The sequence below is a fragment of the Seriola aureovittata genome, chromosome 19 (genome assembly GCF_021018895.1).
Source record: "Seriola aureovittata isolate HTS-2021-v1 ecotype China chromosome 19, ASM2101889v1, whole genome shotgun sequence".
Classification (NCBI taxonomy): Eukaryota; Metazoa; Chordata; class Actinopteri; order Carangiformes; family Carangidae; genus Seriola; species Seriola aureovittata.
In genome coordinates, this window is record NC_079382.1 from 11,874,935 (window position 1) to 11,898,242 (window position 23,308).

At 40.8% G+C, this 23,308-nt stretch overlaps 1 protein-coding gene across 3 annotated transcripts in view; it reads right to left on the reverse strand.

The window, feature by feature from the left end:
• Positions 1-1,842: 1,842 nt before the first annotated feature.
• Positions 1,843-23,308, reverse strand: part of ppp1r13bb (protein phosphatase 1, regulatory subunit 13Bb) — a 28,524-nt gene continuing 7,058 nt past the window's right edge. Inside the window, exons 3-19 of one of the 3 annotated variants that reach the window (XM_056405566.1) lie at positions 21,986-22,133; positions 20,512-20,631; positions 19,393-19,463; positions 14,120-14,221; positions 12,648-12,822; positions 11,846-12,045; positions 11,559-11,699; positions 11,143-11,335; positions 10,463-10,591; positions 8,226-8,359; positions 7,560-8,013; positions 6,112-6,896; positions 5,875-6,012; positions 5,654-5,787; positions 5,373-5,539; positions 4,955-5,154; positions 1,843-4,397 (exon numbers count right to left, since the gene is read on the reverse strand). In XM_056405566.1, coding sequence (XP_056261541.1) covers positions 4,356-4,397; positions 4,955-5,154; positions 5,373-5,539; positions 5,654-5,787; positions 5,875-6,012; positions 6,112-6,896; positions 7,560-8,013; positions 8,226-8,359; positions 10,463-10,591; positions 11,143-11,335; positions 11,559-11,699; positions 11,846-12,045; positions 12,648-12,822; positions 14,120-14,221; positions 19,393-19,463; positions 20,512-20,631; positions 21,986-22,133 — 3,333 coding nt within the window. In that variant the 3' untranslated portion in view covers positions 1,843-4,355. Of the gene's footprint in view, positions 4,398-4,954; positions 5,155-5,372; positions 5,540-5,653; positions 5,788-5,874; positions 6,013-6,111; positions 6,897-7,559; positions 8,014-8,225; positions 8,360-10,462; positions 10,592-11,142; positions 11,336-11,534; positions 11,700-11,845; positions 12,046-12,647; positions 12,823-14,119; positions 14,222-19,392; positions 19,464-20,511; positions 20,632-21,985; positions 22,134-23,308 lie in introns of all 3 variants that reach the window. The other 2 variants (XM_056405565.1, XM_056405568.1) reach the window with 2 other exon arrangements.

Below are 23,308 nucleotides of genomic sequence, written 5' to 3' on the forward strand. Positions count from 1 at the left end.
ATAAAAAGTAAAATCATTTGATTAATTTACCCTTTTGATAATGCAAGAAAGACCTGGCTGTAAACCTGAGAGACAGACCCTTTTTTAAATTTAATTGACCATATTTGGTTTTTCTGCAACAACCTAGTCCGTTCATAAAGTTAAGGTGATTTTAGCCTGTTAGCTAGCATTTATGTTAGTCCTATAAAACCATGTGAAACAGACTGTAATATAATATATCCTCTGGAATGAAAGGAATCCTGTTTGGTTAACTGACCATCCCACAGGATCATCTCATGAATTACAGTGACTTTATCCCTCATTCAAACTTCTACTATCATCTACAAAATATTACATTGTAATGGGATTGATTAAGTATCCCTTATCTTACTCATAGATTACTTCAGCCACAGTACTTGTGGTAAAATCTGTTTTCTACCATCCTTGAAGAATAATATTAGAGGTGTCCATTTTTTATTTCAACAGGAGCTTATTTCTACCTCACTTTTCACCCCCTAATGGAATAATTTTCTTAGTTGTAGTCCATGGCAGGGGGTTTAGTTGAATGAATGATATTCATGTATGATGTTCCTTTTGCCCTGCACATCGTGAAACTATGTGCCTCGTCTGTTTTGGCATTGTTACTGTACTAAAAGATCATGAAAAGAGGTGTTTAAGTTTATGAATGATACATTAATGGCGGATTTACCAATATTGTATGAACATGTACCGTCTGTGGTTTTACATTACAATGGAAAAACAATGAAAAACAAGCATTTATCATCAATCTTACTCAGGGGTGGAATGAAAATTGGCCCAGGCCGGCCCACCAAAACCCATCTGGAGACACCATCACATACGCTACAGCCTGTGTCACACTGTACAAGAATCATATCGTAAACAGAGGATAAATTAATTATGATTTATAGAACAATATATGAAAAGAACAAACAGCACATTAAACTATAGTTCTTTTTTCACTTTCCTCTATAAATTATTAGCCACAGGGAGAGTGAGACTAGATCTGTTTTTCTCCCTTCATTGGATGTTCCTGTAATAAAACTGTACATCTGAGATGAATTAGAATTTGTCAAGAAACCAGAGCAGCTGCTCAATAAACTCAGATTAGATTCCTGTTGTCTTCAGCTGTGATCCTGAATTCACTGCTGCTCCCCTCTTCCTGTCTTTTGTCTTGTCCACAGAGTTACTGCTGCTAGATTCACAACCACTCGAAGCATTTGGATTTTCTGGGTTTAAACTTCTTCTCTCTGAGTGTATATAGAGTGAATATAAATGTAAAAAGACAGGTGACATGATCCCATACTCACCATGTTTTGGATGAGGCTGTGGAGTATGATGGTTAAATTTGATATATTTTATTTTATATATTAGTTGTCTCTCAGATCAGATTTAGTTGTGCTGAATCTGAATGGTCAAGTGTCACATGAGCTTTTTTCCTATTGGTTGAAAAATGCTGTCATCTTCCTCAACAGGTTGTCAGAGTTGTTTACTTTCAAAGGTTATTCAATTTAAGACTGAGGGGAGATATTTCAAATTAGAAACCATTTCTTCTTATATATGAAAGTAATATTTGTGCATTAACAAAAAACAAACAAACATATGTTCACTGTATTTTTGATTTGTTACACTACTTTGATCCATTTTACCTTATTTTCCTTTTAGAGGGAATTTAATTGTTTGCTTCTCTATATCAGTTTGTTAGACTACTTGATATACAGTCCCAGCATCATACAGTGTATGTATAGGAGGCCTTGACATGAAAACATTTGGGAGTCCTTTTGTTTTTGAATATTTTCACCTATTTCTTCATATTCAAGACTCAATTTTCCTCAGTTACAGCAGTTTCTCAGTAAATCCTGTATTTATTCAGGCATAGTGCTGTTTCATGAGCATGTTATTACAGAAAGGAAAACTTCAGTCACACTGCCACCCAGTGGTTCTTACAATATTTATACACTTTATAAAACGTAACACTGCATTGTTTGCTGATAGGAAACTGAAAGAAATTCTTCATGCCAGAGCTTCTGTTTTATTGTTCACATTTACAGAATTTATTGTGTGAGTACAGCGTTTATACAGAAAGCCCACTTGTCCATACAGCAAACAGACATATAACACATCTCCTCACACTATGTACAGGTGTAAGCCATCATAAAGCCTCTAGCACACTTGGCATAACACTCAGTCACTCAAGGTTCAGAACAAGTTGATAAGACTCTAGATGTTCAATAATGTGACAGATAACACGTGCAGTAGTGTTCCTGGAATCGTGTTTACCTGAAATGGGGGCAGCTGGACGAAGAGAACGGGGCAAATTCAGGATTGTCTGAAGCTAATTTGAAATCTGAATCCGAACATTTATTTCGGACACACATAACTGTCTCTTCATTTATCAATAGTTTATGCCCATGAAAGACACTGTTTTGTTTTTTGTTTTTTAAGTTTGGACTGTGTTTTTGTTTGGTTTGCTGCTGAAATGAAGGTGATGTTTGTTGAGAATAAAAACTGAAATATGATCACTAGTTTAGTGGTGAAACAGTGTCAGCAGCACCATGTTGGTCCTGAGATTAAGTGTTTCAAGTGGAGTTTGTCACAGCCACAGAAAAATAACTGCAGCGTTAGATGACCAGACTCATTTAGCAGCTACTAGAAAAAGAAATAGAGCTTATTAAAATAGACTGTTAAAATGAACTTTGTCTAGTGGGTGAACATGGTTTGTAAAATGGTCTGGCTGATGATTCCAGTGTTTTTGAGGTGCAATGTCTGTATTTCAATAAATACCTGCAAGCAAGATACTGCTTTAAGGTGATGTTTCCATGTTGTCAAGTTTAATCACAAGAAAGGCAAAAATGGATAGTGGAAGTGAGATGGGACTTAACATAAATTCCTGGACTAATTACAAAAATACATACTGTGAATGAGTTGATCAATATTAAAAAAACAAAAACAAATCTGACCTGACAATATCATAATGAACTAACATCTCTGTTTCTGTGGAACTGATTCTTGCCTCCCTCTGCAGTGAAAAATTAAAAATTATAACTCAATGTGTGATCAAACTCAATCTGTCAAATTATTTCCCAAATAATAATAAAATACAGATATTTTGGTGTGTATTCTTTGTCCAGATACAGCTTCTCAGTTAATTTGGCAACCATTTTTGGTCGAGCAAAAATACAGTTTGTTTGTTTTTTTTTTTACCCATTTCCATTTCAAGAATAATCAGATTACCGAAAATATAAACTCCACATAAATATTTGGACTGCTCATTCAGACAGTTTGATACATCTTGAAATCTCATATTACAGAAAAAAAAAAAACACAATTATTGTCTGAAGCCTCACTCCTAAATTTTTCATATTCTTGCCACAAATCCACAACAGTCCTGAATCCAGATCCCAGACAGATGACACTGGTTAAACAAATACATCTTGCAATGATGTTCAGGAAATGTGATTAATGACAATTTGTAAGGCTGTCAATCTATGTTCATCTTTGCTTTAATACACTGGATTTGGTTTGACTGGTCTGTGTAGTTAATACTGAGGATTTCCAACATCATCTTTCTGCTCCATGAGAATATCCAGGACTTTAAATCATCTCCTGGTAGCTGTTAATAATTACTGATAGCAGCTAATCAATTGATTATCTCACACCTCAACAGTTCTGCAAGGTCTTAGGGAGTAAGTGAAATCAAATAGTCAAATCCATATTTATCTTTGGTGGTTAGACTACAGTAAAATCAAACACTAAGCACATTTTTGTTTCTTCGTGCATGGGGATCAAATTGGTATTAAAAAAACACTTCATGCCTGATAACTCCATTTACATTTCACTGCCAAAAATCAGCAACTTCACACCCCTTAAAGATGATTTTCCAGTCACCATATAGTGTCATGTAAACCAGTGCCACCACAGACCTCATTAGGGAGATGGAGATGGCTCAAGAAGTGTGAATACTGCAAGAAATACTGAGACAAGGGTTAGTGTTTTATTCTTCAAGTTGATGTCTGATACAGAGCTGACACTGAATCGGGGTAAAACCAAGTTGGGACAATGACAGAGCAAGAGGTTGACAGGTGTGTGTGTGTGTTTTTGTTTGTTTGTGTGTGTGTGTGTGTGTGTGTGTGTGGTGGTGGTGGTGGGGGGGTTGTTGGAGTGGTTTAAGAGATGCAGATGTAAATATGTGTGTCACAGTTCAGTGCCCACTGCTTCAGAGAAAAGGGATTTTGTAAGCACAAGGCCAGGAGAGGTTATGGCCACGGGGAGAAGACGGAGCACCAGGCTCCTTTGTTCTCTGCTCTTGGTTTTTGTCACTAGTCCAGCTGTTAGCCAGAGGTCAGTGGAGTGGGACACTATGCCAGGGAGCGCTGACGAGGCTTGATCCTAGGATAGAGCTGCAAAGGAAAGAGGAGAAATGTTGAACATGACTAATTTGTTATTTACATTCGTCATCATTGACGTCTCTCATTTCTTTTTTTGCTTTGGAACAGTTATGTATTATGTATTTTTCTTTCCAGTGCCTTATGTTAAACCTGCGTACCCTGTGACTCGAGCTTAACAGTAAGTCAGATTCATTTACTAATATTATCAATATTTTCTCAACTGAAATGTAATAATATAATAGACAATGACATCAAAGCAGAAATTCAGCCAGCCTATCACAGATAAAGTCAATAAGTCAAGTATCTTGAATGGGTCATGCTGTTGTTCAGGGCTGCAACTAACAATTGTTTTCATTATTAATTACTTGAAACTTTCAACAAGAGAGTGAAACACTGTTTTCAGTTTTGATTAACCCACTTCCTATTAATCAGGACCAACAAATTGGAACATGGGAAGAGAAATGCCATGTACTGCCCCTCAAATGATCACTTCTGTTTCATTAGGTTAACCTACTGATAAGCTGAAAGAAACCAGACAAATGTGACAAATGGTTGTGTTTTGTTGTTACCCCCAGCAGGTTGCGGGGTACGTAGCCCTCGCTGTCTTCGAGTCGCGCCCACCACCACTCTGTTTCACTGTCGTCCTGTCGTCGCAGAATGGTGACGGCGTCCCCCTCGCTGAACGACAACTCGTCCTGGTTCTGAGCTTCGTAATCCCACAGAGCGTACACTGTCCCCTTGTTCATGACCCCCAACTTCTCCTGAACACCTGCACGAGAGAGTCCACAAGAAACTGTTAATATCACGATTGCATTGGACACAATTTATGCCATGTTGTCTTAAGGTACAGGGGCTGATTTATTATATTTTTGGTTTTTGTACAAATTTCAATGAAGTTTAAAATGACAGAGTTGGAAGAAATTTAAAATTTTAGGCGACTAGTCCTTGTAAAATTACATTTGGACCAATGGGTGGGTTGTTTCTCACCATATAGAAACTGGGAGCACTGAATATAGCCCTCTTCCATTTCTTCGCACTTATCTGCAGCGGTCTCCACATCACTAATGGTGCTTGCAAAGATGGCTGCTCCCGACTCAACCAACAGCTTGCAGAGATGAACACTGTTACAGGAGGCGGCACAGTGAAGTGGAGTCCTGTTCAAACAAACACAAAAAACGGATCATGTCAAATCAAACTCAATTACATTTTTTCAATATGGATTATGGGTTATCACCCAGCTCTCCTGTTGCTGGAGACCTTGGACTTACCATCCATCACTGTCAGCAGCATTGACATTCACACCAAAATCCAACAGGAACTTGACTATGTGGTGATGCCCTGCACACACTGCATTGTGCAGGGGTGTGATGCCCTCATCGTTGGGAGTGCTTGGATTCTCCACCTGCAAAAAAACAAGAAGAAAAGATGAGCGCTTATCCTACACGCAAATACACATGAATTAACACACATGGAAGCAGTCGCGAGATACCTCATAGATGATCCTCTGGACAAGGTCAAACTCTCCCTCCAATGAGGCGTCCAACAGGAGGGCCAGAGGGTTGAACTTCACTCTGAACCCATGACCAGTGCGCTCGGAGTTTGGCTTCTTCAGGTTTGTGCGTTTCTCCTGTAACAATGGAGCGAGCAAGCAGGAGTTACAATTTTATTTATTCAAAAACTCTTCTAATGCAATAATAGAATAAGTCTGCGCATATGTGTCTCTCACCAGGGGCTGTGAGACCACCGTGCCACTCTCCTCTGGAGTGGTGACCTCCAGCACGGGGCTGGGCAGCGACGCCTCAGAACTTCCCACATTGTTGTTGTTGTCGTCCTCTGGTCCTTCTGCTTCAGCGGCATCGCCCAGCCCTTCTGGTGGCGAGGGCAGTGGCTCGTTGTCATTGGCGTCAGTAGATGGAGGTGGAGCCTCAGAGCCCAGCTCCTCTGCCCCAGGTGGTGGCGGTAGTGGCGTCTCAGAGAGGAGGTTGCCATTGTCTGTATCTGCCACAGAGTCACCTCCCAGATACCCAGGAGGATTAGCTGGCTGATAAAACGGTGTTCCGCTACCTGCACCGTTGCCACCTCCTGATCCACTGACTCCATTTCCCTCTATTCCTCCTGCTAGAGTGTTGAATCTCTGGTAGAGCAGTTTCTGGATGTTGGGTCCACTGGGACCCTCTGGTTCTGTGATGGAGCTGCGCTTCTTGAGGGGTCTCGGAGCGTTGGCCAGCTTTTTACGGAGCACCTCGAGATCAGCGTCACTTTGGTAGCGCAGCGGGGAGTGTACCATGGGTGTTAGCTTAGTAGGACTGAGTGGTCGTGGGATGTTCTCCACACTGGGAGGCGGCGCTGAGGGCTCCAGGTGCTGGAAGGCCTCGTGATCGTCAAATTCTCCGTCCAGAGAGTCCTCACCGGTGGGTTGGCCTTGGAGCAATGGGAAGGCCCCTCCCGCCTGAACAAAAGGCAGGGGCGAGGGGGGTGTCGAGCTGGAGGGGAGAACAGGCTTCCCATATACTGGAGACAAGGAGAGAGAGTGGAATTAAATTTGAGGGCATTGACATTAGCGCTACAGCCATTTTTATTCTTAGTAGTAATTCATCTGTACTTGTCTGTTGTCTAATATTACAAAAAAGTGAGAATTTGTGGCATGTTAAATTTCTTGTTTTGTCTGACTAACAGTGCAAAACCTAGAGATATTTAATTAACAATGATATAAATTAGAGAAATATATCTAAGGCTGACACAAGCTAACGTTGGGCAGTTTCTTGAAACAATATAAAATGATTAATCAAAGTCAAAACTGTTGTCAGTTCCTTTTCTGTTAATCACAAATGTTGACATTGTAGACTATAAACTTATCTTTTCCCAAAAAGTAAAAAAGTTAACTGAATAATTCTTTTAGTGCTAATTGATGTACATTATAGTGTTTGGTATATGCTGAAAAAACAGCTGTCGCTTTTATAAAAGCCTCATCGGCCAAATCACCATTTTATTATTTTTTACAAAATAAAACTGAATCTACGATGTAGCATTAGTACTGAAAGAGACGCTATATCACAATACAGGCGTCTGATTCCAGCGATTCTACATTCAACTATTCAACTATCCAATCATGAAAACATGAATTTCACAGTAAGGCCTCACATATTGGACCATCTCTTCAAACACAGCTCTTACCTGCTTTGAGAGCAGGCTTGAGTGGCTGGCTCTTTGGCGCTGCCTGCTGGAGGTACATGTGATAGATGGAGCTGGAGTTCATGGTAGGTGGACCTTTACGGGGCGACTGAGGCCGTGACCCTCTGTCTGGAATGAAGGGGCGTACTGCCACAGCTGGTGGTGGATCGAGTCGCTCGCTCAGCCCGGGAGGGAAAAGCGGCGTATTAGGCTGGAAGGTGGGGCTTGGCGGCACTGAGATACGCTGCTGGATCTGCTGTGAGGATGAGCCTGTTGAGGGGGGGGCTCGAGGCCAAGCGGGAGCTGGCGGGTTTGGGAGTGGGCGAGGCGGAGGAGGCGCATCCTTGCGGCGATCCAAGGAGCTGGCTGAGTTTGCGGAGGATAGGTGGGAGCCATAGGGAGGCGGCTGGGGCTTGGATATGGCAGGGGAGGAGACAACCATTTTGGTATCTAGCACCTGTGAAGAAGCATGAAACCACACAAACATCCACCACTGAAAAGCGTATAACAGACAGAGAAACGAGACCTAAATCTTGAATTCTTCCCCTAAGGTTATATTAAATCTCAAACAGAAAACATTTGTCATATGGGTGTGAAATTATTAATGGCTACAGAAGGAGATTAACATCGTTGTAGACATTACTGGGGATAAAAAGAAAGACGGCTAACCTTTTCTGCACTTGGAGCGCCGGGGGAGCCTGAGGGAGGGCTCTTGCCCTGGATATCAGTCCCTGAGTCTCTTCTCTCAGGAGGCTTTAGAGTTGTGTTGGTCTTGCCAACTGTAGGCCAACCAGTGTCATTAGCTATGGCATAAACAGGACACAGTAAATGTGTTGCAAAAGAGAAAAAAGACCATAGTGAATGACTGAGGTGATAAGGTGAGAAGCATGAGCCTCTATTGCAACTCAAGGTAGTGACAAAGCATGTCCACCAGAGCTAGGTCCAAATGGTATTTTTCTCTTTTTCATATTTGAAAAGTGTCTAATTAACCACATACAGTGGAACATTGGTGGTTTTTCAAAAACATCAGGATGTGTAATGTTTTATACACATACATGTGTACATGTACCATTTGGACCTAGGATTGGTATTAAATGGAGGGTTCAGGATTTTGAGAAACCTATCCTATTAACCAGACACTATTAAAGAGACATTCAAACTCTTCCTGCTGCTTTTTGTTAATGCCAATTTGACATCTTTCACATTTATAAGCAAAGATAATGAGAAGAATCAAACCACTTCTCTAAAAATCCCTAATTCAATCAAAAAGCTTGATTTTGATTAAGAGAGATGGCTTCATGTACCATTCACTTAAAACCACTCCCTTTTCACACTATTTATGGTCAATTATTCATCTCTCAAAATCTCCAGACTCTGTTGAAGGTCCATGTTGCCAGACACATCTGGTACATCACAACATTCCTTTATTTCTTGCACAAAAGATTTGCAAGTTGTCCTACTTTCCAGAAATTCATCAGAAATACTGTAGACTAAGGTTTCAAGAGGGGCTATTGATCAATAGGACAAAAATCCTGAGTCTTCACTTCGCAGCAGTGATGGCAATGAATGTATCTGCATTAGTATTTTTCTACTGTGTGCACATGTAGTGTTTTAATTCAGTCTCATTTGGTAAATAATAACTAAATTGTGATTTAGTAGAAGGTTCGGGGATGCACAGTAAGTACTGTCACTAATATATCGTTTATCTTCAAGAATTAACTGATTACTTAAAAAATATATATGTGCAAGATAAAAGAATGCATCTTTAGACAGCAAGGATAGGATGAAAAGAAAGTGGATGGAAAAAGGAAGACACAATGAAACAAGAGCATTGGAAACAGAGAGAGTGTGGCGACCAACTCCTTACAGACCCAAAAACATCAAAAGCCAATTATTGCTTTCTTGATTGACAAAATTCTATATAATACCCAGGGTAATTTTAAATAATCAACACAGTGGCAGTTGGTCTGCTTTAGTTTGGTTCTTTTCTTTAAAATGTCTTTAAATGTAGCCGGAGTTTAACACAGCAGCAGTGAAAAAGTTCTACCAACACCAACTAGAGTCTAAAAAGAAAACAGGTTGATCAGGGTCTTCACAGATTATTGAGAGTGACATTTCTTAAGTGAATCCAATGACATTTTAACATGTACAAGTTAAACACCTTGTGCATGTAAAGTGTTTGTCAACTAAGAGTGGTTCTCACAGCTTGGTAGATGTGAGAATGTGGTGTGGAGGCTAAGGTTAGACGGGCGGGGAATGTTATGGAATTAGAACAAAGCCCAAACACTTTGGACAGCTTTGCATGTGTGAACGTATGAGGCACTCAACTCATTGAACCTTCTCAGAAGAGTACAAACACACACAGGATCAGCAATGCTTTGTCAGTGACACTGTCTTCAGATGAGCTGTGACATCAACTATGATTAAGAGTGTGAAACTTCATTCAAAGAGGAATGTCAACATGAACTCTCTGCAGGTCAGAAAAAAAAAAAAATTGGCTCAATACTGCACAGGCAGGAGAGCTGAATGATGCCAAACAAGGATGCTTCCATCAGTCAGTGATTGTTAAAAAGTGCTTCTGCTCCACAGCTATTCATCTAAGCTTCAATTTGTCTGGCAGAGCAAATCATCAATGCCCCTTCACTTTTAAACATGAATCATGAAAGTAGCACTAGGTGATTAGATTGTAGTGATTGGGGTGAACCGAGTCTCTGTGCTCTTAAAATAAGCAGCCACTTCAAGAAACTATTTGTTTACATTCAATTAAACTTAAAGTATGACTATGACAAGATATGTTTGTAATATGGGGTAAAAACTTGAGCGCATGCTGAGGATCCTGTGCTACAGTTGAGAGAGAAGGTTCAGAAAGTGCCAATCCCTCTGCTTTTGCAGCACTGTGCACTCACGGGACGTGCCGTCAGAGCCAGTGGAGGCTCCGGTGCCCGGGTGTGATTCTGGAAGGGACGGGGGTACCGGGTCCACAACGATGTCTAAATCAGACACTTTCCAAGGGCCGGGAGGCTTTCGCACACCGTCTGCCCCAGGAAGAGTTGCCCCCAACCCCACACCCACAGTGAAACAGAGATGTCACAAAGACAGGACAGCAGAGACACATGAGAGAGGAGGAGAGAAAAGGGAGGGAATCACAGTTTACACAACACAGGAAGAGAGTGAGGTTAGAGAGGAAGGAAAATGAAATTACAGAAATCAAGTCCAGGCGGAGAATCCACTGAGAAGTCAGGTAGGAAGGGAACGGAGCAACAGTCGGGGCCCAGGAGGGAATTTCAGTCACAAGGTGTTCATGCAAGATGTATTGAATGTGTAGTGGTGCAAGACTTCTGCCCCTGGGACTACGTTTATCCAAGCTAACTGAATGCAGGAGTTATCTTCTCATCTGCTGTTTCCTACTTTAACTGTTCATGTTCTTGCTTTCTCAATGAGGAAAACAGACAAGAAATGAAATCAGATTTTCAATAAAAACTTGCTACATACAGTGTATCACCTGGTATCCACTACTACAGCTGTGCTTAGTTTTCCTGCATTTTAAATATGCACTACACATATAATTTTGTGGGACTAAACCAACCTGACTTAGTGCGGCCATGGTTGGCTTGATTATTGACACCCAGAGTCTGAGGCTTCAGTGGATCAGGTGGTATGGTGTAGCCTCCTTCCTGACGCCCCGGTACAGGGACTTGGATGTACGGTCCAACTGCAGCAACGCGGCCCAGGGTCCCAGGAGCTGGCTGGGGAGACGGAGGCCCATTGGCTCTGTTCAGCTGTAAGAGGACAGTCAGAAAAGTGTCAAACTTGTTGAAAGGAAGACTTGGAAAGCCAGAATAATTTAAAATTTTCATTTTACTTAAAAAAAAAAAGTGGAGTGTCTGAAGTGAACTGCAAAGAGACAATGACTTTTGTCAGAAGCATTTCAGCCAAAACAATCTTAAAAGGAAACGTGTTAAGCGCTCCTAGTCTTACAGGGAGGTTCTCTTTTTGACGTGCCTCAGCTTTTTTCTTGTAGAGGCGTTCCCGCAGCTCGCTGATGCGCTTGTCCATGAGTGTCACTTCCATGTTGCGCTTGTTCAGAAGCTCTTTCTGCTGCTGTAGCTTGCTGTTTTGCTCCTGGTTCAACTTATTCCGAATCTGAGGATGAGAAATGAGGATGCAAACACGTGTGGACTCACTGGAATAATAATTACTGCTATCAATGTAACCAGGGGTAAAGTAAACATAACAGAGCCTATAAAAGCATTCACTAGATGTTTCACTTTATTTCTCCTACTCAGTACCTGAAGCTCCTGATAGAGTTTACGGAGCTCTAGTGCTGCAGTGCCGGTCACTTGGCCACCCAGTGTGGTCTGTATGCCGTTGAGCTTCCCCCTCCGCAGGTCCTCCAGCTGCAGGCTGAGCTGCTCCACCCTCAGCACAGCCGCCTGTAACTCCGCCTGCTTCTCCTGGAACAGGCCGCTAACTTGCTCAATCTCTACAGCTGCATGTGAAGAATGAAACAATCACGTCAGGTCACTCTTAATCTCAGTGTTGCGTCTATTTTGTTAGAAATTCATCTTGACAATGACAGTGTCTCTCAAAGGCTTGATAGATAGATAGATAGATAGATAGATAGATAGATAGATAGATAGATAGATAGATAGATAGATAGATAGATAGATAGATAGATAGATAGATAGATAGATAGATAGATAGATAGATAGATAGATAGATAGATAGATAGATAGATAGATAGATAGATAGATTCTTCCTGTCTAGACTGCTTTTTTCTTAATCCTTGACTCTGATTCATAAAAAGTAAGAAAATGGTTCCTTTCTGAAAAACCATTTACATAAAAGATCAGTTCTCAAAACAAGGTTTTGGATTTTAAATCAGCCAAAAGTGACGTTTCATAAGGTTTGAGATATTCATACATTCAGTCTGTGAAAATGTGTGAATCATCCATGGTCCTCATCTTTACGTGAGCTTTTTCCATTATTCTTTATTATATATTATATTTCAATTCAAATGTGAGCAAGTACATGAATTTCATGAACTCATACCTACAGTTGTCATTACATACTGTACAAAAGTATACATACACAGGTTGCCGTTGATAACCTTGCTGTAGTCCACCTGGCCTCTCATTGCCCGGATCTTCTTGAGTTTTGCCTCCTGGTTCTCCACACGTTCCTTTAGCCTCTGTAGCTTCTCGCTTTCAGAAACAGTTTGCTGCTGACGCCGCTCCTGCTGCTTCAGGTAACGTAAACGTTGCTCCTTTAGAGAACAAGACAGAGATTTAATAGGTTTTCACGGTTGATGTCAACTGCATCCAGCAGTGCAAAGAGTAAGAAAGAAAGAGAAAGAAATACTAGAGACAGATGCTTTTAAATATTTCATCTGTTCAATGCTTGTATGTTTATGAGTCAAAAATAAGAACACCTGCATGAATATAAAACCAGCAAGGTGAGGAAGATATCTCTGTGACATACATGCCCTACAACTGGGCTAAATCTTCCTACTGTATGAACTAAGTGAAACGCTGTGCTGTGTCAACACTGTCTGAAGGCTGAAGAAAGGGTCAGATGACTTCATCTCTCTTCCCAACTGAGAATTGCTCCAGTTAAGGTCCTAAAATAGGAAATGACAGGCCCAGGTTTCCAAATGACTGCAGGGCTTCAAGTGGGCCTACTTCTCAGACGCCACAACAAAGGCAATAAATAATCTTTCTATCGACGGTTCTACAGTGGGCTTCAGCTTGTATGACTGATCAACCCACCACAAGCACGGTGGTCAGACTGTGTTAGTGTCCTGGAAAACCACAAAGACTGAAAGGTAGATTGTTCGTGTGGAGGTATTGCCGCCCAACACAAAGAAGAAATCTACTTTTATAAGCATTGCAGAGCTGTAAGTATTTAGAGAAAGTAGTATCCTTAGTGTTCGATGTTGCTGAATAAATGGGACACTGGAGGACACTAATGTGTGCGCACGTGTTCCTCTAATGACTGAAGTATAAATTCTGACAGACTGGACAATCCCCACACTGTGACTCATATGGCTTCCCAACTCGTTTGTTACGTAAGTGCCCTGTGTTTCAGGTCATGATGGGACTCTTAAGATCAGAGTAGTACAACAGGAGTCCATTTCCTGTCTAACAGAAAGCCTCAAGGCTGTGTCCTGAACTCACCTGGCCTGTTGAGGCCTTGAACTGCCTAATCTGTGTCTGTGGGATCAGACTACATGACACAACATTAGTCCGACCGCACCTTTCTTATCACCTATGTGCAGTTTGTCATGCAACACATGAAAGGTGGCAAGCTATGATAGTCGCACTTCGATGTAAAGTCTGCCATGTCTCTTGATTAAGATATAATCTATGAATATTTGACTCTATAATTGCCTCATTCGATTCCTCTGTTTCCCAGCACTAATTAGATCAGTTCAGGCATCCACAAATGTCAAATCACCTCCATGTGCTATTTTATTAGTAAGAAGCATAGTTTGAATGAAAGACCATTGACATGTTCAGGGGGATGATTCATAGTAAGACAAAAGAATGCAGACAGGACGTTACCTTTGCAACAAGCATCTGCTGCTGAGCCTCAATTTGCTGCTGCTGCCGTGTGGCCATCTCCTGCAGCTCTGACAGTGTGAGCTCCACACGCTGATTCCCCACCTACACACACACACACACACACACACACACACACACACACACACACACACACACACACACACACACACACACACACACACACACGAACAGGTCAAGACGGGTCAAGAAATCATAATCTCTAAAATCTGAGCAGTGTTCAGACACTGACATCCTCTCTGAGGCAGATAAATAAGGATTTCTAAACATTTCCAGCAGTGAGGTTGTGCTTGTTGGTGCTGGGTCATCCGTTCATTTAAACACCACTGAGGGTTTTAGTTCATGTTTTGAGGACAAACACAAATTTAAAGTTTGTGCAATCAGCCCAAACGTTTAAGCTTTATCCTCCTCATGTTAAAAGCGGTTTGATCTCAACCAGTGTATGACCCAACAAATATTTTTTTTGCCCTATGGGAGGTGCTATGTGTACGATGAAATAAGGATACATGACTCATCCTTCAGCCAAAACAACATTTAGCAGCTCTGAGTAAAAGCTAACAGGTGAATAGTTCAATTTTTACAAGCAATACCTACAACATATAAATGGTAGTTTGTAGAACTCAAACATGAGAGCCCATGCAGTGCAGATTCCTCACACTATTATACAATACTTATTTTTGTTATAGTAGCACTTTTAAGACTAATATGCAGGACAGTAAAAATAGAAAAGTACATCCGACATAAAAAGTTGCATAAGCTAAAAATGTTGGATAAGAATAAAACAAAAACAAAGTACAAAAACACTAGTTACGCAAAAAGCCATTTGCAGAAATGATTTTGAAAGATGTGTGAATTCGAACGCCAGAGGGTCAAACAGTCAGGCTCTGCTTCCTCCACAACACGGCTCCAAAGATCATTATGATGGGACATTAATTGTGATGAGACTCCGTTAGTTAGAAGGAGAGTCTGAGGCTCTGAGGGCAATGTGTCATTTGGTGTTTGTAAACATGGCAAACACTTCATATCGCATCGCACGGGATAGAGAACACAGAGCTGTTGTCTATCATCACCAGACAAAGGTCGCTGCATTACACAAATGCATAGAGACACCACAAGACTACTTTGCTACGGCAAAATAAAACCGGAATCTGACTTTAGTGTTTAGTTAGATATGGTGTCCACTCTTACCTTCTTCTTATTGGGAATCTGTACTGTATCTACATGAGACTTTCTTAAAGACAGATCCTCCAGTGACCGTTCGTGACACTAGACACCACCACTCTGATGACTGGATATACGTATTGTTTGTACACAGATTGTTGCCATTTCAAGAAGTAGCCTCTATGATCTGTGTACGATCTATTACATATAAGAAAATAATTTAAAAACAAACTATCACAGTTTTCTAAACGTCAATTTGACGTAATTAAAGCTTTTGTTTTGTCCGACCAACGGTCCACAATCTATAGATTCAGTTTAGTGTCACAGAGGAGAAAGCAAAACAGAAAACCGTCACAATTTAGAAGCTGGAACGAGGAAAATTACTTTTCTATTAATCAATTGACTGATTAATCAACTAAGCATTATACTTCTAATAGTAACAAGGTTCATACAGTATAGACCAAACTGAGACAAAGACAGCTACACATGCAATCTGAAGATGTTATCTGCCTTCAGAAAGGCACATTAGCAGTAATAATAAACCTGGCTCAACTAGACATGAAAACAAAAGGTTCACCACCAGAAACAGTTCAGATGATATTCTCTTCTTCAGCCAGAAATCAGCACCCATGTCTTGTTGCAGAGCTCGCAGAGTAAAGCACGACTTGCTATCAAATTCAATTCTGTTTTTCCCCTCAAACCACCATCCTACAGATATCTGAATTTCACAAAAGCAGTTGCTTCAGTCAGCATACTGAGTGAGCAGTGAATACAGTCCTCCAAACTACAAGCGGTACTGAAATGCTGAAGCGCTCCAAGACTTTTGCCTTTAGGAAGAGTGTTCAAAAAGGGAGGAGAGAGGAGACGATGCAGGAAATGTCACACTGAAGAATGTAGAGTGGTGGTTCGGATATGACATTTTTTAAACGTGAAGAGATTTGAGGCATAGGAACGATGGCGACATGAAAATAGAAATGAATTATTTTAAGTGTATGTTAAGTGTGTGCTTGGGTAAAAAGCAGGAGACAGATGACTAAATCAAGGTGAATTAAACATGACATGCAAAAGGCAAAAATATTGTATGCACTTCTCTTACTGAATTAGAAGCGGCAGACATCTGTGACTCATCTCGTCTGAATAAAACATGCTTCTTTTCGGGATTAATTTGCCTTTTAAAGTATTGTGAAGTAAAGAAACAATCGTGTACATCTCATACCTCATCTCATCTCAGAGGACAAGCAGCAAAGCATCTACAGCTCAGACATTGTTGTCGTACCTGGCATTTGTTAAGGCATTTAGATACAAGAATGTCCAGGGTGAGTCAACCCACACAGAGATAGAGATGGAGATGGGGTGGGGGTCGGGTGGGGGTGGGGGGGGCGCACTGGCGTGTGTTCACACACACACGCTCTAATGCACTCAGTGACAATTCACCCGAGGGAGAAACAGACACACACGCCCTCAGACAGTGATGAAGAGGAGGTTGGAGAAACACCCAACTGAGCAGATCATGAAGAGAGAGAGAGAAAGAGAGAGAGAGAGCTGAGGAGGGAGCACATAAACCTATCCACTAGCTGCACAGATTTGTACATAGCTAATTGATTATGGCTAAAATAAGTCATATTATCAAAATGATCACAAGTTACTCCTAACTATTACTCATGCAATAATGCTCAACAGATAATTTTCAGCAACTACTTTAATGATCAAATCATCTTGTGTCAGGTAGGAAACTGAAAACAAATATTTTGTGCTGGAGGAAATTGTCATCAGCATCTTTAATTGTTACATGACATTTTATAGACCAAAAGATTAAACGGTTCATCAAGACAAAAAACTGCAGATTAACTGAAATGGACATAACCATAAAATACCTATTGATGCACATAACAATAATTTAAATTCTCGATTATATATTGATTATTTTCTCTATTAATTTATCCGTGTGCGAAATAACCCATAAAAAAACCCCATCACACTATTTCAGTGTCTTCAAATTGCTTACACCTTTTTCGTACCCAACAATATTAAATTATTAAATTAACCATCATATATGACAAGCAAATCCTCACATTTAAGAAGCTGGGACCAGAGAATGTTTGGTAATCTGTCTTGAAAAAAAAAGACACACTGAAACAATTAATTGATTATCAAAATAGCTGCTGATTCATTCATTCCTTTTTTTGTTGATTGACTAATCATTTCAAATCTTGGCAAATGAAATGAGATGTTTCAGTACTGCCAATAACCTGTCATCATCAATTATGGAGGCTACGACTTGTGATATATATATTAAAAAAAAGAAAAAAGCATTGAATATAAGTGCAATCATTGTAGTGTTCCCTTGAGGCACCTCTGCTCTTTACAAGGCAGCGTCCCTCTCAGAGGATGATCGGCTCTGCTTGGTGGAGAGAAAGCCCCTGGGGTTTGGGCAGCAGCCCGTGGAAAAGCCAAAGCAATGATCCTCTTAGGGACCGTTATATCATCCAGCAGGCTGACTGATATAATCCTCTAAATCAGATATTAGGAAGAAACTCGGACACAAATGAGCCTCAGCACTCGGGAGGTTAAGAGGAGCCGGCCATGCCGCTAGAAATGTCGTTCTCTTTAAGTGGACGAATGGTGATGATTAAATAGATGTTTTTACTTGTCATGGCATGGTGTGGGTTTTATAGGTTATTAACATGATTAAACAGAGACTGTCGCTTTGAGAGTGGATCAATAGCTGATATCTAGATCCATACAAATATGTATTACCTCGACACAAAAAAGGATAATAAAAGGAATGGCTCCTAGCTGCTCTTGTACTACACTGCTATAATTTTTTTTTCACAAAACAAAAACCTCTCCATCTCCTGCTGTGCTGGATTTTACCCTCCACCCTTAAGGTTGAATTAGTTACGATTCCTTGACCGCAACACTTTCCTATTGTGAAATCTGGGACAGATGGTCAGAGAGAGAAAGGATGCCATGCCAGAGGCTGCTCTTATCAGAGTCATTCACATCTCTTAACATACACATCCTACAGCTAGAGATGAACATGCACAGAAATGGGTGCACCTGACACTGAAAACATCAACAGCGTCTGGAAAAACCAGGGTCTGTGAGGTTACTCTCAAAAACCAGCTCAATATCAAAATCATTATATATCCACAGACATAAACACATCTACCTCATACCAGAGACTCGAGTCATGTGCTCCTTCTCAGCCACTGTGTTCCTGCAAGGAACATCGTCTGGCATTACCTTCCCTACACACAAGGCAATCCCAGACTGTTCTCATTTGTGGTTCCCTGATGGTGGAACAAGCTACCAAATGCCATCAGAGCAGGGGGGGGTCCCTCTCTGTCATCAAGAATCTCTTGAAGGCTCATCTCTTCCAACAGCACCTCCTCTCCTAACACATCTAACACCCTAACTCTGTTGAACAGATTTAGTATTTACTTCCTCCAAAGTCTCCTACTGTACTGATGCATGAGTGCTGTTCCTCACTTGGCAGTCACTTTGGATAAAAGCAGTTGTAAATGTAATGAGTAAATGTAATGTAAATGTGATATTATGTCACTATTGTGCTGTACAATGACAAACTAAAATGCTGTCACAGTAAACATACTACTTGTAGATGCTTATGTAGTGTAATGACGTCAGCTGACGTCTGCTCAGTGGAAGAAAAATGACCATTTATTAATACTTGCTTTGAAGTCTGTAATGCACAAACAATTCAAAACAGAGCCAACCACTCCTTTATGTTGGTATAAGAAAGCCAATAAAATGTCAAACTTGAACTTCAACATATTGCTAATCCTAACATCTAAAAACCTTATAAAATGTATTTTGGGAAAACTGAATTTCAAACAATTTTCCCTGTCAATTCCATGTTGATACATTTTAACTGAGTAACAACCCCTCCCCCCCCTTTTTTTAAAACAATAAAAAAAAGCTCATACTGCATTATACCATTTTATATTATAAACTTATATATTACTTTCATTACATCCCTAACCTATGCATGGAAGGGGGCACCAGAACTCATTAAGTTATTGCAAGTACATTTCTATTTTAGCACCATTTAGATAATGCTAATTAAGTCTCACCCCATTCTCATTGTGCTTCTCTCCAGTGTTTCCACTTCTGCGGCTCGTCTGATCCTGAGACTGCTGACTCCCTGCAAAAAGAAACAGTCACCATCACAAACACCGGCGGGGCAGAGACACACAAGTGTGCACAGACGAGTGTGCACACAAGTGCAGATTCAGAGACAACAGCTATTGTCAGGAATGGTTTGAAAATTCACTGACATGATTGCACATGACAGATGGAATTAAGAACTGGGACAAGCAATGCTGACTAAAGCCACCTAACTCAAGCTTGATGGAAAGATGAGAATTAATGATTTAAAACGTCACAGGAAAGACAGAAAACTGACCACTTGTGCTGTATTTAAAAAAAAAAAAAAAAAAAAATCACTGGATACCTTCATGGTACTTTTGCTACAGGAATGTTCTCTCTCAGTTGAACTCTAAATTTATATCAAACATGAAGGAGAGAAAGGATCACATCGCAGCGAGTGTGTTTCCCTACTGCCAGTTAACTTTGTGTGTAATTCTTCTATACATCTGACTTAAATTAAACTAATGTGTCCTGGTTAGTCTCTGGTCCTGTGGTCTCTTGATTGATTTTAAGCTTAGGTGCATTTTACACCTGGCCTTTTACGTGGCTGTACTGCATCCAAGCACAAACGCAAAAAGATTTGTATTAATGCAGTGTACGTGTGTGAAAATGGGGTGATAATTTTTTCCTTTGACATGCCCCATGACACATCAATTAAACTTTTATTTTCGCACATAAAAACTACATTGGTTCAGTGGTTCAAAGTAAAAACAAAGACCACACATGGTTTGTTTTTTAACCCAACTTAAGAAGATTGATACTAATAAGCTGCTTAGGTATGACTATCTTTGGTGTGTTTGGTGCATGAGGGTAAAATGTACTTACACCAAAAGCAAGAATGCAAACACACCTTAATCCAAAAGACTAATAGATTCCAGAGAGAGAAACAGAAACACAGACTGACAGCAGCATTCATAGCTGAGCAGCCAGCCAGAACAGGTGTCAGGAATTCCCTGACAACCCTGTACTCCACCCTCCTTCAGGGAGAGTCTACACGGCGAGCAGAGAAACCTCCTGGCAGAGGAGGCCGGGACAGTACGCACCTTGATCGCTGCCCTCAGTTGGTGAATCTTCATGCCGGAGGAAGAACTTGACCTCTTGTTTCCGAGGCCCCCATTTCTGCAGGTGTTCGTACATCATGTGCTCGAAGGGGATCGCTCGTTCTGCAGAGGCAGTTAAAGAGAAGGGGAAATAGACTGATTAGTCAGATCCACTGGTCAGGAGGTCAAACGGAAATTCTGTGTTTTAAGTTAAAAGCAAAGTGAACAACAGTTTCCTGTTCTCTGTTGTATCAAAGACTAAGTTTTGCTCCGATTTGTGTTGGATGTCTTTGGGACACATACAGTATCAATACAGCATCAGTACAGCCTGCCACATGCTTTCAAGGATGATGTTGGTGATCGATTTGTTTTACCTGTTGCCTTTGTTAAGTTAACTCACCGACAGAACAGGTGCCTCTCTGCAGGCCAATGCAAACACAGCAGCACTGCAGTAAAGGGGAAGTGTGTGTGCATTTTTTCTATTATCTGGTTGACAATTACAATAAATGAAAAAATAACAAAAAGAAAATACATTTTTCTGAGCAAATTCATGCTATAATCTGTTTGTGTATTTGAATTTTTTGATGAAGTTTTCAAAATAAAACCAAGCCGTAAAATCCCCAAGAAGCCTGGCTTTACTGAGATTGATGTATAACTATGTGTGCTATTTTTTTTTTGCATTTCAAGTGGACAGTATTGCTGTATGCACAGAGAGACTGAGAGACAAAGAGATGGAGACAAAGACAGAGAGGTTTTAGGAGGTTTCGGGGGCTGACGGCTGCATTGTCAGGCACCAGCCGAACATGATTGCATAACGTGGGTTAATAAAGCTCTTGGCTGGGATGTTGTTTTCAACAGCGGAGTGGCCCCTCAGCAAAAAACGCTGATAACACCGGGCGTGTCAGCACGACGATGGTGATGGGACCAAATCGTTTGGACCGAGTGGAATCTGTTGTGACAGTGCTGTAGACAGTGCTGGCACGTAACCCTTTTTTGACCTACAAATTTAAACTTGAAGTGAATTATTCGAGTCTGGTAACAGCTGATGGGAATGGGAACATGTATTTGTGTTAATATATGCCTTACTTCTCTTTAAGGGTGTGAAACTTGTGTCTTATTTATGGCTTCTCCATGATTTTTCCTCCTCTCAGGTAGTCAAGCATGGCCCTGTTCGACACCTGAACTTTCTTTAATAGAGTGCTTGTTTTACATTAATGAGGAAAGCCAAAGGCTAAATTAAACTCTTGTGCATGTAAGTGAAGTGTCAAGCTCAGTGATAAGTTTCAGATTACTTCACCTCCACGCATTACTTGTGTCACCCTCTGTTCTATCTCTATAACATGGCAGGGCCCTGAACACCGCTTCCGACAAGAGAGGAAGAAGAATCCCTTGCAGTTCTGATTTTTTTGGTAAATTTGTGCTCTGCAGCAGATAAACAGGCTACATAACAAGCAGCACAGCTTGATCCAGTTCTTACCGTTGCCTCTCCAGACCTCAGCCAGGTGGCAGCCGCTCTCGCCAGGCTCTTTGCAGAACTCGACGACATCGCGGCACGTCGTCTCAGGGGTGATGGGCACCTCAGTCACAGCCTGTTCCCCATCACTGAGGTACACCGTCAATATCATCTAAAAGAGGAATAACAAAGATGATCCCACTGACAGTAAATAAAATATAGCAAAAAAGACGATCACATAACATTAGAACATGAAAGATTTAAATATGAATAAAAATCATGAAAACATAAAAAGTGGCAGTTATTACAGTGGCAGATGTTACCAGCAGAAATAAAGATAACTTAAAATGTTCTGTATCAAAATATAAAGACATATGGAATGAACAAGAAATGCTTAAACCATTTTTGTGCAAAGCCCACCATTCTGACGCCCGACACTTTGCTGTCCCCCGGCCCCGTCTGTGAGCTGCTGGTGGACTCATGCCTGTGCCTGCCACATTTCTGTTTACTATGACTAAGGCCTGCCATAGCGTTTAACATACACAGTGAAGTAAGACATAGCAATGCAAGCCCTCACATGCTTCTGTCTGCACTCATCTAACAGTAAAAGCAGAGACCACACAGTCCCTTCTACCTTCTTAACAAATCACCTTCAAGATGTGGTGACTTTGTTGAAACATGAGGAAACTGCAAATCTTCCTAAATCCTATCCCACATATACCCTCCTAAATGCAAGTTGCTAAACAGCTAAATGTCAAAGCTTGAAGGCAGTATATGGTGTATAGGATTAGGACTCAAGTGAACTTCATCCTATATCTTGAAAGTATAATGAGTCGAAGTGTTACTTTGTACCTGCAGCTATCAGACTGCTATCAGCCAAGTAATATTGTGACAAGGCAATGTGGCTGTACAATGTATATGACCTTTGAACTAGTCCATTTGGCACCGCCTGCAACAGTTTGCGTATTCAGCTTGAATACAAGGGCTGAAATGACTGGTTGATTGATTAACCCACTCACTGACATAAAATCAACAAACAGATGGGAAATATCTATTTATTATTGGGGGTTTTTGTGATATATTCTAGGAATAAGTATCAGTACTGTCTGGACCACTAGTGGGTGGCCAACACAGTATTAAACATGACATGTTTGTGCAAATAATCACAAATCGATCATTGAAATGATACAGAGATTTGGCCAACATAAACAGTGCTGTTCAGAAATGTTATTAACCTGACAACAGGTAAGAGTTTAACCGTAGGAAATTAGCATCAGTTAGCTGCATGTCACTTTAGTTGATTAGACTGTCGAGGTCACAGACACTTGTAATAGGCTGTTAATCACA